Below are 19,103 nucleotides of genomic sequence, written 5' to 3'. Positions count from 1 at the left end.
AGACACCTCTCAACTCAAGTCCCTCCCACTCTTTAATCCTGTCAGCTGGTTTCTTGCTCCACCTCTTGACCTAGGGTTAACTTTATTAAATCCTGTGTATGGACAGCTCTTGGATTAAAGGTGTGGGCTAGGGATAAACCACACCAAACAAAAGACAGGGTTTTACAGTTCACAATCTCAGGGACCACATTGGGATCAAATATCCTGCAACGAATTGAGGCCTTTAGATGGTTGATGTTTGAACAGCCACACTCTCCTTTGCTACCACCCGCGCCCCACCCCCTCTTTTTTTTTTTTTTTCCCCTTCAATACAGGTTTTTTTTTTTTTTTTTTCTGGATAGCCTTGGTTGTCCTGAACTCACTCTGTAGACCAGGCTGGCCTCAAACTCACAGAGATCCACCTACCTCTGTCTCCTGAGTACTGGGATTAAAGACATGCACTACCATCCCCTGGCCCTTTGCCCCGACGCGCCCCCCCCCCCCCTTTTTACGAAAGCAACTCACATTTAAAGAATCGTGGGTAAAGTCTATGATGTCCTCTGCTAGGAGGACATGGTGACCCACACCTTTAATTCCAGCATTTGCGACAGAGGCAATAAGACCCTGTCTCAAAACAAAACAAAACAAAACAAATGTCCGTTACAATAGGAAACAGTTGCCCTTTTCCTCTACCAAAAGGCTTTGAATTAAATCTACTAACTGATAGAATCAAGCTCCCAGGTAGTGACCTCCACAATTGGGGTGACCCTTGAGAAAGGAGACTGTTCAAACCTGACTGTGCCAATTCTCTCTGAGCCCAGAGGCCAGTTCGCTCCCATACAAACCCCTCCCCACCCTATCATTCAAGCAGAAGGAAGGATACTCCTAATAGCCACACCACTGTCTGTCTGTCTGGCCATGCTAGCAAGAGAGGACCAAGCAGATGGTCTCGGCAAGGCAGTGCCCAGAAGCACTATGCTCTTTGTATGGCTTTGGTTGCTGGAAGCCAGGACTGATAAGAAATACAGCTGGAGGTAGGAAGGGCAGTTATTATCAGATTAGAAAATTGTAAAAACAAAAACCAATTTCAGAGAGGTCATTATCTGTTAATAAATGCCACACTGAGTCTTGAAATAGCTCTTCATTTCTCATTGTCCCGTCTGATTAGCCGTCAATTGGTTTTTCATAGCTTAATTAATGAGGCTAGCCCTTTTGGGGTGTATAGAAACGACAAGTTTCGTTGGCGTTTGGTATTCCTACTCTCAGTCCACGGAGCAGCCTGCGGAGCTTGTGATGGGGAAGGCAGCTGGTTTCTGTTGGGAGCCTTCAGTGATTGTCCTTCTAGTTCAATGGAAGCCATTGGCTTGTTTTCTGTTCGTGGCATAATAAAGACTACTACACAAGTTCCAGAGCACAGCCCCTTATCAGAAGCTTTGGAGACAGGGTCTCTTTATGTAGCTCTGGCTGTCCTGGAATGTGCTATGTAGACCAGGCTGGCCTCGAACACACAGAGATCTGGCTGCCTCTGCCTCCTGAGTGCTGGGGTTAAAAGAGTGCGCCACCACGTCCAGCTCGGCTTTCTTCATCTTACTGAGAAAGGTGAACTTCTTTTCAGGGACAGTGGCTCTAATGGAGAAGCATAGCCAGGACCTGGGGAAAGGCCATCAGCAGGGCAGGCTACACCCTGCGTTCCAGGAACATGGCTGCCAGGCCAGACTCACAGGGAGCATTGGCTGCAGCCAGCCTTTTATTTTCCCTTAAATGTTTGGGAGCATAAATTCGTCTGCATCTCTTATCTTAGAAGCCAGCCACACCAGAGTAGATGCTAAAGACCAAGTGAGGTGCTGTGCTTTTGGCTTGTTTGCTTGCTGAGTCTCCTCTGTCTCAGTCTCCTCTCACTAGGCTGCCGTGGCTGGCCTGGTGGCTGGGCTCTTCCTGCCTCAGCCTCCACAGTGCTGGGGTCACTGGCTTTGTGAGGTTTCTCAGCACGCATGCGATTGCGCACATGTGGAGGCCAGAGGGCAACCTCTGGGGAATGCTTCTCCCTTCCATGATGAGGGCTCCCTGAGCTGTGTGCTTGCCCTTGAGAGAGAAAGTGACTGATGTGTTACCTGCTTTTCCCTAGCTTCCCCGGACTTTCCCCCTTGACCTGTGCCTTCCCTTGGTTCCTTTTCTTGAGTGGAACTTGTAACGGTGCCAAAGGGAGTGCTAGAGTGCCTGAGTAATGGAGAAGGCGGACACGATTGCAGACTCTCAGGGCAGACACATTTAGACTCCGCCCCAGCACTGGATTCCCTCTTTAATAATGTAGTTTCACTTCCTGAGGAAGAGCAATGGACACATAACACGACAGCCGTGCATGCCACCCTGCAACTGACCGTCAAGGCTCAAAGGCTTCAAACGCCACAGATCTTATTTACAGCTGCTGAGCCTGACAGATGACCCGAGTCCCTCCTCAGGACAGAAGGAGAGAGGGCAGGTTGTCCTCTGACCTCCAGTGTGTACTGTGGCCCGTGTGTGCCTTGGAATCAAGGGGGCTTCTGGAGACCCGTTTCTAGGGTTCCCTTGCCTTAGTCTTCTCCCAGGTGTTCCTTGTAGCTGCAGAAGTGTCTGCTTTTGGGGGGATGGAAATGTCTCTCTATTGTACTCACTGTCAACAGCATGGTGGGCTTGAGAATGAGTGGCTTTCAGAGACACCGGACGCTGCCCATCCCAGTCACTCTGGGGCTGGACACAGTCTGCAGCACACAGTGATCACATCAGACTTGCTTAGACAAGTCAGCACAGGACATTGTCCCCAAAGGACCCTACTGACAAGATTAGTTTTCAGATCTAAGGAGCCACCTCACACTAGATGCCGAGGTCAGTGCCGGTGGCTTCAGGGGAGATGAGCGGGGAAGGCTGTCTACACTGGCATTTCAGCTCCCGAGGCGGAAGGCTGTCTCTTTGTGAGCCTGGATGTAATGGAGCTGGAGCTGCAGAGGGCACGAGGCCTGGCATTTTTTATGGTGCTAGATTGTGGGATGGATAAGGAGGTCTTTCATTTCCCAGTGCAGCGGGTCACATGCTGCTGGTTCAGAACTGAGCTTGTGGCTCATGGGGAAACATCGTGACGGAGCACAGGGCAGCTACTGTGGCCAGAACAAAGCAAGACAAAGCTGTTGCTGCTGTGGGAAGGCCACATCTGACCAAATCTCTCATGGCCGATCGGTGCAGGGGCAGCCCACACCATGTTCCCAGGGCCAGTGAGGCATGCTTTGCTTTCCTGCTGTGCTGGCCTAGGGAACCAGGCCTAGGGAACCAGCTCTGTTGGCCCTGGAACCACTTAAGGTGTACAAGAGGAGGTGGCTTGGTAACGCCCAATTAGCTGTCTGGAACCCAGACCATGGGCTGCTTCTAGCACACACAGTTTAACAATGCTTTGGCTGCTAGAAGCAGCCGTGGCTTAACTGATCTCACAATGAGCCTAAGGAAACAGAACGCCTAGCCATGGGCTCTAGTGAGCATGGCTGGTCCTGGCAAGCTGGCACTTTGGTCCTGCTAAACCCTGAGCACAAGTCCAGGTCCACCCCCTCAGAACAGACAGGCCAGGGTGTCTTTGTGTTTGAAGAGTAGCAGTGGTGCCCCAGCCTCTGCTGGCTCGCTCTGTGAGACTAAGACGTGGAGCCAGGCTCAGTCAGTATGGACACTGTTTACAATGGGCCAGACTGCCCACTCCATCTGGTGGCCGGGCACACAGTTCTCTGTGGGGCCTACCTCAGGCCGCCTCCTCCTCCTCCTCCTCCTCTTCCTCCTTCCACCTGCCCCGCTTTAGGCCTTCTTGACTGATAGGGACTTGGGGACAGATTGATCAGAGGTCATCAGAAATCCCTTTTAGATGGCAGGTCATGTGCTCGTAACTGTCTGGAAGTTGGCCCTGGTGGCCTCTGTACAAAACAGCAGTTTTCTGAGCAGGTGCCCATCCTGTCCCTAAGTCTGACCTGGTTGCTGAGACCACAGACTCCACCTATTTTACCCTCTGCCTTGAGCTTCCCCCAGCCTGGCCTTCTGCCTCGGCTAGGCCTCTTCACTTGTGTCCTGCTTCCTAGGAGACCACCTTAGACTAGTCAGCCTCAAACTTGCATGCTTTGTCCTCAACTTGTGCCCCTGAGTCTCCTTCACTTGGCAGCCACTGTTCCCTGTGAAGCAACCTTAGAACGCCACAGCCTTGCTTCACCCTTGATGTTATCAAAGCAACTGATTGAGCATTAGTCAGTCCTGAGCTTTCTTCTAAAATTACACCTACAATTTTCCTGTGAAAGGGCAGCAAAGACGGCTCAGCTGTTAAGGGCACAGGCAGGGCCTGGGTTCAGTGATCAGCATCTGGACCATTAGGTGGTCACCAATGCCGGTATCTCAGCTCCAGGATCCTCTTGGGCACCCACACAAACATACACACACCATGTGTGCACATAGCCATACACATACATGTAATTAAAAGAAAGCTAGAAAAAACTACTCATATAAAACTAAATGGTGGCTGAACGGAAACTGAGCTGTTTCTCATTGCTTCAGTTGTTGCTTTGTCTTTTCTTTTTAACCTACAGACATGTTGGCATCAAGATAACAGGGAAGAGCTGGGCCTTTATTCCCAGTGCTCAGGAGGCAGATACAGGCTTATCTCAATGAGCTCAAGGTTGGTGTGGTCTACATTATGAGTTTCTGGCTTGCGAGGGCTACAAGAGTGACGCCCTGTCCGTAAACAAACAAAACAAACCAGGGAAGAACTGTCCAGAGTGTCCTGTACTGGAGGCTGAGTTATCAGCTGTTGTCCGTCACTGGATGTAGATTGCTGTGTGTGGTTGATGGAACACGCTTTCTCTTCCTGTATTCCATCCCGACAGGAGAGCTTGCAGGGCATGTGGTGCCGCGGCCCTGGCCCTGGTGCTCTTGCCCTCGCCGGCAAGTTCTGTGGTGCTGTAGGAGTGCGGCTCCCACTCCTGCCACTGCCACCGCAGGTCCCACCGGTTCACTTGTTGGTAGTGTCAGTTGCTGGCACGTTGAACAGCAGTGTTTGACAGAGGACCTGTGCAGGATTGATGATCTGTGGGGCTGGGTTGTATACAGCCACCCGTGAGCATGAACAAGTAGGATTCTACATTTTTGAAAACCCCCTAATATCCCCCGTTTTGCAGAAGGCACTGAGACGGGGAGGCTGTAGCTTGTTTGAGTTGTAGCTCTTTCGAACTCCAAAGTGTCACCTGAGGAGGCGTGAGTCCGAGAAGCCCGTTGCCCTGCCCACGGCAGATGCCCTTTCCACTTGTCCAGGTGCCTCTCTTGTACCTAGGCTCACTCCTTCCACTGCCTCTTTGTGTGTTGGCAGAGAACAGATGGAGGGAGCCAGCCATACCATGTCCACGTTGGTCTTCATACTTCACTCTTTCTCTTCCCCCTGCCACAGCCACCCACCAGCTCAGAGGCCAGAGCAGCTGTCCCATGTCTCGCCCTGCCAGAGGCATGATGCCCTGCACCCTGCAAGCTGGCTGTAATGAGCCAGGTGTTGGGGCTCACTGCTGTCTCCAGCAGGAGGATCATGTGCATGAGCTGTCCCTTAAAAGTACCATGATGTGGGCTGGAGAGATGGCTTAGCGGTTAAGAGCACTGCCTGCTCTTCCAAAGGTCCTGAGTTCAATTCCCAGCAACCACATGGTGGCTCACAACCATCTACAGTGAGCTCTGGTGCCCTCTTCTGGTGTGCAGGCAAAACACTGTATAATTAATAAATAAATAATTTTTTAAAAAGTGCCGTGATGTGCGGTGTCACAGATGTACTTGGCATTATCTGTTTTGCTTGGCAGCTTTCCAGGTGTCTGCCTTCCTTCCACTTAGCTGTTAAGCTCTAGAAGGGCAGACAGCCTCTTCCATAGTGTCTCGCCATAGTACTCAGTGACATTTGTGCTTGCTGGTGGCCTTTCTTACACGCGAGCCGTCGCTTGTTTTATGTGAGGCCTCTCAGTGCCCTGGTGAGCTGGCACATGCCATGTAAGAACAATGATAGGTTGGCAGTTAGAGCCTATATTTCCCCCTTGCGTGCTTTGCTACTTACTGCACTGGCAAGACAATGCTGGAGCTGTGGGAGACTTGAGGCACATTGTTAGGGCCGCTGTGAAACCGCAGTGGAAGCAGTAACCCTCCTTGGTTAGCGTTCCACAGCTGGGACACCACTGGTGACTTTTTCTTTTTCTTTTTCTTTTTCTTTTTCTTTTTTTTTTTTTTTTTTTTTTTTTTTTTTTTTTTGGTTTTTCGAGACAGGGTTTCTCTGTGTAGCCTTGGCCATCCTGGACTCACTTTGTAGACCAGGCTGGCCTCGAACTCACAGCGATCCACCTGCCTCTGCCTCCCGAGTGCTGGGATTAAAGGCGTGCGCCACCACGCCCGGCACTGGTGACATTTTCATCCACACTCACCAGGATGCTTCATTTTAGCTCGGAAGCAGAGAGTTGCTTATAGGAATGAGCCGGTTAGACAGGAAGGCGTGGCTAGTCAGCAGTTGTGAGCGAGACAGATTGTTTGGCCTTTACAACGCTGGTGTGTGGCTTGCTCATAAAGGAGAATTCCTAGCTGGGATTCATCTAGGACAAAGTAAACCATTAAACCTGCTAAAGCGAGAAGCCATGCCACCTGCCATGTAACAGCGTAATCACCCTCTAAGTGGAGCTTCATCTGGGTTGGAGCTGCAAGTGTCCCTGTCACCCCTGGAGAAGTCACTCTCTGACGTCTGCTTGTCTTGCTATTTTTCACAGAGCCTGAGCCCTTGTGAAGCCGGCAATGACAAGTCTGAATGGTCGCCATGCCGAGAAAACCATTGACATGCCAAAACCATCAGCCCCCAAAGTGCACGTGCAGAGGTCCCTGTCCCGAGATACCATCGCCATTCACTTCTCGGCATCCGGGGAGGAGGAGGAGGAAGAGGAGGAGGAGTTCAGGGGGTACCTGGAGGAGGGGCTAGATGACCAAAGCATCGTAACAGGGCTTGAAGCCAAGGAGGACCTGTATCTTGAACCCCAGGGTGGCCATGACTCTGCAGGCCCTGCTGCCGAGACTCTCCCGGCAGATGGACTGTCTGTGTCTGCGACCCCTGCCATTTTGCCTGTGTCTGAGAACGCTGCAAAGCTGCTAGAGTCCCCTGCCCCAGCAGTGCAAGTATTAAGTACAGTGCCACTGGCTCTGTCCCCAGGGTCGTCTTCATCTGGGCCTTTAGCTAGTTCTCCCAGTGTGTCATCCCTTTCTGAGCAGAAAACCAGTTCTTCGTCCCCGTTGTCCTCTCCTTCCAAGTCTCCTGTCCTTTCATCCAGTGCCTCGTCCTCCGCCCTGTCCAGTGCAAAGCCCTTCATGAGCCTGGTGAAGTCCCTGTCAACTGAGGTGGAGCCAAAAGAATCCCCCCACCCCCCACGGCACAGGCACTTGATGAAGACTCTGGTTAAGTCTCTGTCCACAGACACTTCCCGGCAGGAGTCGGATACCGTGTCCTATAAGCCCCCTGACTCCAAACTCAACCTGCACCTGTTCAAACAGTTCACACAGCCACGGAACACGGGCGGGGACTCCAAGACAGCGCCTTCATCCCCGCTGACTTCTCCCTCCGACACTCGCTCCTTTTTTAAAGTGCCCGAAATGGAGGCGAAAATCGAAGACACCAAACGACGCCTCTCTGAAGTCATCTACGAGCCCTTCCAGCTCCTCAGCAAGATCATGGGGGAGGAAAGCAGCAGCCACAGGCCCAAAGCCTTATCTTCAAGTGCTTCAGAACTCTCCAACCTGTCCAGCTTGAATGGGCACCCGGAAAGCAATAACAACTACAGCATCAAGGAGGAGGAGTGCGACTCCGAGGGGGACGGCTATGGCAGTGACTCCAACACCCCCAGGAGCGACCCCCCGAAGCCCACCGAGGACGCTGCGAAGGAAGTGGAGCCCAAGGGTCCCCAGGCAAGCAGCCTGAAGACCAGTTCTCTGGTTCTGGAGAAATGTTCTCTGTCTGCTTTGGTGAGCAAAGAGGACGAGGAGTTCTGTGAACTGTACGCTGAGGACTTTGAGCTGGAGACTGAGGGCGAGGGGAGACTTGATAAGACCCTTGACATCCCCCTCAAGCCAGAGGTGCTTGCCAACGACGGCACGGCCCTGGACAGCGACGACGAAGCGGGCTCGGCCACCCTGCCCCAGGAGCCACCTGTGAAGACGCTGGCGGCCCTTGTGCTGAGTGTCTATGCGTGCCTCGTCCTCCCCCTCCCCTCCTACGTGAGCGGGCTCTTCCTGGGCGTCGGCCTTGGCTTCATGACTGCGGTTTGCGTGATTTGGTTCTTTACACCACCAAGTGCCCGTAGATCCCACACGTCACATAAGACTCTGCGGCACGGGAACACAAGGTCCCTGGACATCAAAGAGCCTGAAATACTGAAGGTAAGCGCCCCTCCCACTGGGAAGAGCAGCTGCCATCAAGTGACTTGCATCTTGAGTTACACCTAATGGTGTTTGCATTAGGGGTGTCTTTAAGACTTCGGAGTTTCTGTTCTCTAGGAAACCAAACAGCTCATCTGGAAGCCTTGATGTTTACCTATTTACCAGGTGGGTTTGAAGTTCTCCGTGGCCCCAGAAAGCAGCACTTCTTTCTAGTTCCTCCTAGCGCTGTCCTTCAGTTTGCCAGGTATTCGCCACATTTTGAGGTTCTTAATGGCTGAAAGTTAGGGTTCTGTATTATTACTTTTCAGACAGACTCACTGTGTAGCCCTGGATGTCTTGGAGTTTACTGTGTAGATCAGGCTAGCCTTGCACTCATAGAGATCCACCTGCCTCTGCCTCCCAGAAACTGCGGGAGTTAAAGGCGTGTTCCACCATGCCTGGCAGGGTTACACATTTCTTGAGACCCTGGAATCAGGTTCCATGCTTGTGTAATTGCAGGAAAGGGCCAGGGGGAAAGAGACCAATTAATGTCACTTGGTGGCACTTGCTGCTAGCTTGTCTCTATGTACAGTGAGACATGGGCCAAGAAAAAAATGTCATCCTTCTGCGCATGCTGTGTGTCAGGCTTTGGGCCTCCTGCAATGATCTTTTAGGACAAATGCATTAGAATTACTATTTATTTGTCTATATTTATACTTTCTGTTGTGTATACTTAATAAAATTTTTAGCATAAAGCTATGCTTGTCACCTGGCCTGCTGGTGGCACATACCTATATGTCAGCCTTTGGAAGGCGGAGGCAGAAGGATCTCTGTAAGCTTGAGGCCAGCCTGGTTTAGACAGTGAGTTGCAGGCCATAGCTATATAGTGAGACCATCTCAAAGCAAAACAACAACAAACAGGTGAGAACAGGTGCTGCCCCAGCAGGGTACTTGAGGTTTATGTCCCAGCACCCAGGTCAGGCCAGCTCACCGCTGCCTTTAACTTCAGCTCTAGGGGATCCAAGGTGACGGCCTTGGAAGACACCTGCACACACATGTATGTGCACATACCCATCCACATGCATACACAATTTTTTAAAATTTAAAATCTAAAACAAAGTGTGCTTGTCATTTAATAGTTTCTAAGTCATCTGTGCACATACTTATATAGAGTGTAAAATCGGGAGTGTTCAAAGGTCACTGCCATACGAAAGTTGTTATTAACCATAGGCACGGTGGCGCACGCCTGTAATCCCAGCACTCAGGAGTCAGAGGCAGGCGGATCTCTGTGAGTTCAAGACTAGCCCGGTCTATAAAGTGAGTCCAGGATAGCCAAACAAAGTTTTGTCATGGTCAACCACAGGGTCCCCTGTTGGCGTTAGATGCTTAACAGTTTTACACACGAGGGGGCAGGGACTCTATTTGCCCCAAGATCTTGAGTCCAGTGTGACCCCTGCTCTTGCCATGGCACGTGTCTGCAGAAAGTCCACTCCCAGGCTTTGCATGAGAGTCCTTTACTGTCCTTACAGGGGCTCAAGCGAATTCTGTTTTCTTGGAGCAGTTTTGGACCTTATTGATCATAACCTTTAGCTCTTCGAGTTACAAGCTTGTTTGGTCTCTGTTAAATTTCTATATTTTCCCTCCCTTCTATCTAAATAATACTCTAAAAATGACAACATGATCTCTCTTTATTGAAAAAGAAAAAACAAAACCAAATAAACAGCAACAGCAGCAGCAACAAAACTCAGAACCCCACCTGGTGGGATGGAGGACATGCTTCCAAGACTCTAATGTGTTCTGCTCTCTTTACCTTTCTTCCTTATCCAAAAGAAAGACATGGGAAGCTCTATCAGCCCCATGCTGGGTGTATTATACTGGCTCTTTTGAAGTTCTGAAGTGTGTGTCTGTGTCTCACATGCACAGACTCGCCCACTCTTCGTTGATCTAATGCAATCATATATCTTGCAGCCTGACCTCTTCTCTTTCTTCCCCTCACAGTTTATTACGACACTGTTTCTTTTTTAAGGCCTGCTGGCGTTGGCTCTTGAGGATGTGACACCTTTATCTTAGCAGAGCAAAAATGACTCATGGAATGTGGCTCCACTCTTCTGAAAGGGCGATGCTGTGACCACCTGATTTACACACTCTAAGTGGCTTAGTGCTAACTTTAGCGGGGTGAGAGGGTTGGGAGGGGGTGTGCTTCTGTCAGTCCCAGGTGTACTCAGTCGTACTGACTGCTGGAGGCATTTGGTTTCTACTGTTTGTGCCTTCCTTTGTCCTGGGAAGGGTTTTTGTTTGTTTGTTTGTTTTGTTTTCTGTTTTTTGTTTTTTGAGGCAGGGTTTCTCTGTGTATATCTCTGGCTGTCCTGTCCTGGACTCGCTTTGTAGACCAGGCTGGCCTCCAGCTCACAGGGATCCACCTGCCTCTGCCTCCCGAGTGCTAGGATTAAAGGTGTGCGCCACCACACCTTTAGTTTTAACACAGTCAACCTCTAGTGTTGATCTGGCTACTGCTGAGGGTTTACCAACTACCCAGGCAGTCGGCTTGCTTTAACCCGGTGGCTGAAACAGTAGAGACAGGGTGCTAGGTGTGCCTGCGGCTGTGTCACATCCCTCTTCGGTTCAGGGCTGCGCTCATGATGGAAGAGAGGCCCAGGGAGGCTGTTACCCGTCTACAGCCACACAGTCTAGTTGTGTGTTTCAGTCTGTTCTGTTGCTGATTACATAATACCTCAGGCTAGGTAAGTTAGAAGAGGGCGCCAGATTTGGTGGTACCCACTTGCAGTTGGAGCATTTGGGAGACAGAGGCAGGATGCTTCTAAATTTGAGGACAGCCTGCCCTGCATTCTGAGACCCTGTCTCAAAAAACAAAGGTGCTATTTTGCCTCTTGGTTCTAGCCCAAAGTTGAGGGGCTTATCTGGCTGTCTGTCTTCCTGGCAGAATGCTGAGGCACATGGGGCATCACTGTTGGTGACAGGGACTCTGTAAGCATGCGTTCTCTGCCTTCCCTGTCTACTTTTGGAGCCATCCAATTTCAATCCTGGCCTTCCAGCCTGATGGCTTTATCTAATCTAGAACCTTTCAAGGGCCCTACCTCCCAAACTCACAGTGGCTTAAGTTGAAACAATCTGGATAGTTCTTTTTCTCTTTGGCCCATAGCTTGCTTGGGATGACTTCATTACTAATACGTATAAATATATTTTAGTCTGAACTCTTGCTTGATGTGCATGGTTGCTCTTAGAGAGTAGATAAATATGATGTTTAGAGAATGGGACACTGAGAGCTGGAGAGACGGCTCAGTAGAGGGTGCTCTTACAGAGGACCCAGGTTCTGTTCCCAGCACTCACATGGCAACTCTCAGCCATCCCTAATTCCAGTCCCAAGGGATCCAGTGCTCTCTCCTGTCCTCTGAGGGTACTAGGCATGCTTGTGGTGCACAGATAGGTATGGTGGCAGAACACCTACACAGATAATAAATACAATAAGTGTAGAGAAGGAACATGGCTGTAGACCAGAAGAGTTTGATGTTTATTGCAAACTATGGATTTCAAATGCAAATGATTCAGGGACTTGGTTTTGTTTTTGCTTTTTTGGTTTTTTTTTTTTTTTTTTTTTTTTTTTTTTTTTTTTTTTTTTTTTTTTTTTTTTTTTAAGTGAGATCATTTTTTTTTTCCCCCTTAGGGACCTCCCCGGACCCCACAGGGTTTCTCTGTGTAGCCTTGGCTGTCCTGGACTCACTTTCTAGACCAGGCTGGCCTGGGACTCACAGCAATCCACCTGTCTCTGCTTCCCGAGTGCTGGGATTAAAGGCGTGCGCCACCACCATCCAGCTGCTTGGAGATCATTTTTAATGGCATTTGAAGACACTTGTCAGCAGTGACAAAATTTTGGACCCAAATGTGATAAGAAGAGGGAAGCGGCCTGAGTCCAGCCTTGGCCCTCCATCTTGTGTGCTCTCATTGCACTCTGTGTTTTACTCACAGATGAGTTAGGCTAATGCCAGCTCCGGTAAAAACATTGGGAGTTTGTCTCCTGAGCTCATGCCAGCTGAATAAGCATGTTGTAGGCAGGTGGGTAGCCCCCCTATACTTGTCCATTCACGGGCCCTGAGCTTTTGCTGTCCTCTTCTTCCATATAGGGCTCTTAAAGGTTCTTAAAGAGACAGTAAGTATCTTAGGCTCGTGGGCGGTGCAGCCTCACCCCAGCAGAGAAGCAGCCATAGACAGCAGAGCAATAGGTACGCACCTGTACCCAGTCTGCCAGGCCCTGTCGAAGGTCTTAAGAGTTCTTTCCTTCGGCAGAAAGGTACTTCGATGCCCAGACCCAGAAGCGACACCTCTCATCCGTTCGTACTCCATTGGCCTCTAAAATGGCCTCGTTTACACAGGGCTCTAAAATGAAAAGGGCCTTGGCGTAGGACTTCCGAGCTGGAGGCACCTGCTTCCTCTCTGGCTCCTCCCATGCTGTGTGCTTCGTGAAGGCATAGTTGTGTTCATCAGCTCATCGTTGTGTCCTCAGCGCCCACTCGCTGTGTCATAGGCATGTGATAAATAATTGCTGGATGAATGCTTGGACCCATGAACGAGTAAGAGTTTAGCCAGTGGCCTGTTGGGACTCATTGTTTTTCCTGTCACTGAGAATGACTATACAATAGGAGCAACCTAAGGAAGGACCACAGTTGTGGGGTGCTGTCCATCATGGAGAGGAAGTGACTGGTTTGCTTTGGTCCATGGTGGTGGGGGTGTGAGGCAGCTGATCACAGCAGCACACAGGAAACAGGACTTGTGCTACAAGTGGGTGGGGCCAGGCTGTAACTGTCCAGCTGGCCCCAAGGGCCTTTGCCAGCCAGCTAAGCCCAACTCCTCTTCTGCCTCCAGCTCTCTGCTTGGGATGTCATCAGGAGCCATGCACGGTTTCTTTATAAAACAGGTCTGTTGCCATGGTTTGGTTGTGGCTAGCTCCCACTGAAATGCAGATTGAAAATTAATTTTCAGTGTAATTGTGTTAAGAGATAATTAGAAGTTGGGCATGATGGCATGTGCCTGCGATCTCAGCACTTGAGACACTAGAAGTGTAGGCAGGAGGACTGAAAGTTCAAGGTTGCAGGGCAGTGGTGGCACACACCTTTAATTCCAGCACTCTGGAGGCAGATGCAGGCAGATCTCTGAGTTCGAGGTCAGCCAAAGCTAAAGGTCATTCTAGATACATAAAATTTGAGGCCAGTTTAGAATACTGGAGATCCTGTGGTTTATGCTGTAACTCTATCACTTGAGGGGCAGAGAGGTAGGACCATCACAAGTTCAAGACCAACCTGGGCTACATAGAGAGGTCTAGGCCAGCCTAGGCAAATAGCAGGGCCTTGTCTCAAAATGGGGAAAAGGTGATTGGAACAGGAGAGCTCCATCCTCTTGGTGACTAAGTGATTTTCATGTCAACCTTGATAACTTAGTGAGAAAAAGACCTCTATACCTGAGGGCCCCAGGTTCAACCCCTAGTACCACCAAAGGAAGTCAAACAATTGGACAAATAAATAAATCACACAGATTGAATGTTTTGTTAATAGCAGCAGTTTCTGGTGAGTAGAAATATCTACTTTTTGAACAGTTTGATTTGAGCCGTTAATTAGCTGGTTTGCATTATTTCCCATATATCTGATACTGTTAGTTTTTGTAAAGAATAGAATACTGCAAATCTTGGGCAAGTATGGAAACTTTTAAAATCCCCAAAACTTCACAGTAGGCCATCGACCTGCCGTTAAGCTCTCCTAACATGGATGCCAGTCTCTTGATGGTGATCCTGCATCCTCCATGCCCTAAGGTTCCGGGATTAGCCAACCTCTTGACATTGCAAAATGACTTTATCATCTACAGATGTGTTGAGCCACACTCGTAGCCATCCTGGGGTGCAGTGCCCCAGGCTATAGGTTGTACACACCCATAAGCTACCTCTGCCTGTGAACCATGAATCAGTTGAACTGCAGCTGGGTTGCTTGAGGTCTGTTTTAGCACTTAAGAGCCTGAGGCATGAGGATTACAAGTTCAAGGCCAGTTTAAGATACCTAGGGAAACTGTCTCAACAAAAACCAGGCAGACTGTTGTAGTAGAGCGCATGTTCCAAGCTCTTCACTGACAGCAGGAAGTGAGTTAGGAAGCACTTGACAGCCTTCCTAGGCCAGAGTCTGGCTGCACTATTGGCCACAACACTATCCCTTCCCTGCCATCTCCCTTTATGAGAAGGGGGAGGAAAGGGAAGGCGTTCTGTGCTTTCTCTGGGTAGATTTTGAGTCCCATCTACACTGCTGACATTTGGATTGAAGCAAGGCGCTGAAGGGCCAGTGAGCTGGGTTAGCAGCTAACAGCATGGGCTGCCGAGCCTGCAACCTGCAACCCACGTGGTAGAGGGGAGAACCAGCCCCTGCAGGCTGTCTTCTGACTTCCATGTGTACACCTGGCTCTCCACATACATGTATACACATGCACACAGTAAATAAACAAACAAACATTTAAACACACACATGGTGCTGTACTCGTGATGGGTATGGAGTCGCTAACCCAAAAGGCCAGTCTGCAGCTAAGTAGTAGCTATGTTCACACTGCAGGGTCCAGTGGCCCCGAAGCAGAAGGCAGGAGCGGTTACCAGATGTGGAGCCTGGCAGGCCGGGTAAGGGAGCTCCAGGCAGCCTCTGCTGTGCGCAGGCTTGAGTATGTCCCAGTGCAGATCTCCTCTTCACATAGACTTCTGGAGTGGTCAGCTGGATGGCCTGGCCTGGAAGCCCTAGAGACGAGGGTGCCAGGGCCTGGGAGGCTGGGGCGGTTCAGTTAGCCGTTGCCCCTAGGATGGCTACTGAGTAGGCCTCATCAAGTTGGATGGCCCTCCTTCTCTGAGCAGGTGCTGTCATCTGGCCAGGAGTGTGCCACTCTGCCACTCTTGCGTACCAACTTTCCCACTTGCTTATAATGAAAAACTTCCCCGAGATCCCGTAAAGTTCTTGGATTTGTGTTCAAGTGTGACTCAGATACAAGTCTGAATTATATTTATGAGCAAGTTCTCATCTGACATATACATTAGCAATAGTAAGATGTTAGTTTCCGGGTTGAGAATCTGCCTAGAAGGTTGGCTAAAATTATGTTCATGTTTTTGCAGAGCCTAGTAAAGATGAGTTTTGAAAAACCTTACTTTGCCAGAGTTAGATATATAAAAGGGACAGGTTGTTTTAATAATTAGGTTTCCTAAAATAATAGGCTTGGGATTTGACATATGAAAAAGTAATTTTGAGCCATGCCCAGTGGTTCACATCTGTAATCCCAACACTCCAGAGTCAGGAAAATCAGGAGTTCGGGACCGGTTTTAGCTATATTGCAAGTTCAAAGTCAGCCTGGGCTACATTATTAGACTTGTCCTTTAAAAAAAAAAAAAATCAAATCACAGCAACAAGAGTAATCTGGAGCCAGACATGATGAGCCGGCACATGGGAGACTGAGGGAAGAGGATCTTGAACTAGAAGCCAAAATGGTCTCAAAAACCCAGAGGCTGAGACTAGGGAGGTGGCTCAGTGGGTAAGAGAGCTCTTGCTGCTCTTCCAGAGGACCTGAGTTCAGTTCTCAGCACCCACATCGGGCATCCCGCAATCACCTGTAACCCCAAAGCCAAGAGATCTGACACCCTTTTCTGGCCTCTGTGGGTACCCACACACACACGGCACATTCATGTAGCATGCACTCATGTAGCATGCACACATGTACACACACGCACGCACACATGCACATCCCAGTTGAAAAGAATTCAGGTGAGGTGCTTCAGTGCAGGGGCCTACCATAGAGCAGGCCCCTTGTGTTTTAAGTTTGTTAAAGGGAACTCTAGAGTGTTGATTCTCAATTCCACAGGAACTGCATGGCTAATGACTGACGAGTGATCCCAGAATTTGATTTTTTGGGGTTTTTACTTTTTAACTTTTTTTTTTTTTTTTTTTTTTTTGAGACAAGGTTTTACCTCTGAGTTTATATTTAACGTATAAGAAATAGCTGAACTTTTAGCACGTGGGAAGCTGAAGCAGAGACATCACAAGTTCAAGCCAAGAATACACAGTCAGTTGCAGCCGGCCTGGGCTAAGAGGGAGGCCCTGTCTAAAATGAACCTTGTTCTCTTCCCTTCTGAAGGAAAGTGCAAAATCTTCTGAAGATTGTCTTACTGTTCAGTCACTAGCCTTTCAGGACAAGCTTGCCATAACCCAGAATGGGTCCAGGGCAAGTGCCCTGGATGTGGATGTGTTTTGTGTGTGTGTGTGTGTTGTGTGTTTAGTGTGTGAGTGTTGTGTGTATGTGTTATATGTGTGTTACATGTGTGTGAGTATTGTTATGTATTCAGTGTGTGTGTGTGTGTGTGTTGAATATGTGTATGTTGAACATGGGTATGTATTAAGTGTATGTATATGTGTGTCTGCGTGTACACATGCAGTGTGTGGTGTTGGAGGCCAGGTCACTATTTTTATTTATTTTCGTTTTTTGAGACAGTGTTTCTCTGTGTAGCCCTGGCTGTCTTGGAACTCACTCTGTAGACCAGACTGAACTCAGAAATCCGCTTGTCTCTGACTCCTGCGTGCTGGGATTAAAGGCATACGCCACCACAGCCTGGCTCACTGATTTATTTTGCACCTTTTCTCAGTGTTGTCCAATAGGTTGCTGATGATACCGTCAAAAAGAAAATATTAGTTTTTATCTGTATTTTTGTTCTTTCAAGGTAAACATGTGGCTAAGCTTTGTGATAGTTGACATACAGATGATCATATATTGACCTTTGGCCATGAACATCAGACATGATCCACTTAGTCTTGAAATGCAGATTTATGTCCATTATTACTACTAACAATAGGCCTTACTCTGAGAGCATGTATGGTGCCTTGGATTGTCACTAAAGACAGGATGAGAAGGGGCTGGGGGCAGCTCAGGCTCTAAAGCACTTACACAGAAGCCTGATGACCTCAGATCGGCAGAACCCTAGCACAGGTACAAGCAGAGAACCGACTATAGAGTGGTCCTCTGAACTGTGTGTGCGTGCGCGCACACACATACACACACTGAAATGGTCTGAGCTGATGTTTATGATGTCTAAACATAATAAAAACAAAATAAAAAAGCTTAAAAAGATAGCGCAACAAGAAGAGAAAATAAGAAAACAGCGTGACAATATAGTAAATAGTAAAAATTGGCAAAAAGGCTAATTTTGTCCTTTCTTGCTCTGCTTCTCTTGTTTATTGTGTGCCTTATAAGTGAAGGTAAGTGTTGCTGGCATGTATTCAGGAACTGCGTGGCTGATGGGACAGGCAATCTGGGAAGCTGGAGGCCACTGTCTTTCCTGTTTGCTGATCTATTATTAGCAAAGCCCGTGTTGAAATTATATGCTCTGACGTTTGTCGTGTATGAGCATACATAGAGCCTTGGTTATCCCCGTGGCTCCTCTGAGATCATTTAATTCGTCCACCTAATTTGAGTGTTTCTTATCTCCTACTCTGTTACATTCTGCCAGTGCACCATAATTTAAAATGCATTACAAATTACAATTAAAACCCCACCTGAGCCGGGAGCTGTTCCTGTGAAGGATAGAAAGGCCCTGATAAAGGCCGTGTCCCAGTTTGGCTTAGCAGTGATTCCAGCGGTTCCAGTGGTGGGCAGTGAAGGTGACCTTGAAGCAGTCAGTTGGCGCGTGTGGACAGTATTGATGCTGCGTTTCCCTCCACTAGTGGCCCCTCCTCTTTCTCTATCGTGACTCTGAGTAGCATATATTTTAAATGTTGGCTGTCTGCTTGAGGCTATCATTTATTGTACAAATTTTCTGTGTCTGCAGATTTGCTTTGTCTTTCTTGGGTAAAATTAAATTTGTACCAAAGTTCTTCCCTTTTCTCCAACCCTAGGTTCTTTGATGCTGCTCTGTTTCCCAAGCATCAATGTATCGAAAGGAGACTAAACTCAATAAATACAAATTCCTGCGTGTGTGTTTTCTGAGGGCAGAGGAAGCTCAGTCTCCTGTATGTGCATATCAGAGATGAGTGTCAGCAGCGGTGGCCTCGGCCTCTGTTCTCTGGAGCTTCTTTTTTGATAGGTGAAGGGATGAGTAGGGGTCTGAGTGACAGGCAGGTCCACGTGCCAGCCCAGGCACAGGGTAAAAACACGCTGCAGCGTTACTGGTATGTCAGCCCAGGCGCCACACAGAGGACTCTCATTGCTTCCCGGGGCCAGAGTAGCAACGGTTTCGTCTGGTCAGCTCAGCATCCAGCTGAGCACGGAGCACTGGCTTTGAACTACCCCTGGCACTGTGACTGAGAGAGAGCACGACATTAGCTCCTCCAGACTTTATTATTGTGCAAAAGGTTAATTGTAGCCTTTCCCAGGATGAAATGGGCCCTTTATAGATTTGCACTTCCAGCCAAATGTAGCTTCTGAGTCCAGCAGAGAACTGAAGAGAAACCTCTGACCTTTTCTAAATGCTGTCCCAGGACCCAACTGCAGGCCAGACAGCTACTGCCTGCTGACTTGTTCCAGCGGCACGCGCTGCCTCCATCTGAACAGTTGAGGTTCAGAAAGAAGCAAGGCTTGTCAACATCCCAGTTGTGTGAGTGGAGAGATGGCAGCTCTTGGAATGAGACACTGGCTGAGTGTCACAGCTCTGTGCGCCACTCCCATGCCTCATAGCAAATGAAGCTGGGGAAATACCT

General features: G+C 49.0%; 1 protein-coding gene across 2 annotated transcripts in view; it reads left to right on the top strand.

Moving 5' to 3' along the window:
• Positions 1–19,103, top strand: part of Tex2 (testis expressed 2) — a 120,675-nt gene that overhangs the window by 45,787 nt on the left and 55,785 nt on the right. For both annotated transcript variants that reach the window (XM_051158906.1, XM_051158907.1), the window contains one exon: positions 6,762–8,415. In XM_051158906.1, the coding sequence (XP_051014863.1) occupies positions 6,787–8,415 (1,629 nt within the window). In that variant the 5' untranslated portion in view covers positions 6,762–6,786. Of the gene's footprint in view, positions 1–6,761; positions 8,416–19,103 lie in introns of those variants that run through there.

Source organism: Acomys russatus, chromosome 16 (genome assembly GCF_903995435.1).
Source record: "Acomys russatus chromosome 16, mAcoRus1.1, whole genome shotgun sequence".
In the NCBI taxonomy this organism is placed as follows: domain Eukaryota; kingdom Metazoa; phylum Chordata; class Mammalia; order Rodentia; family Muridae; genus Acomys; species Acomys russatus.
The sequence above is the reverse complement of the archived record's forward strand: the minus strand, read 5'-3'. Positions and strand labels throughout refer to the sequence as shown.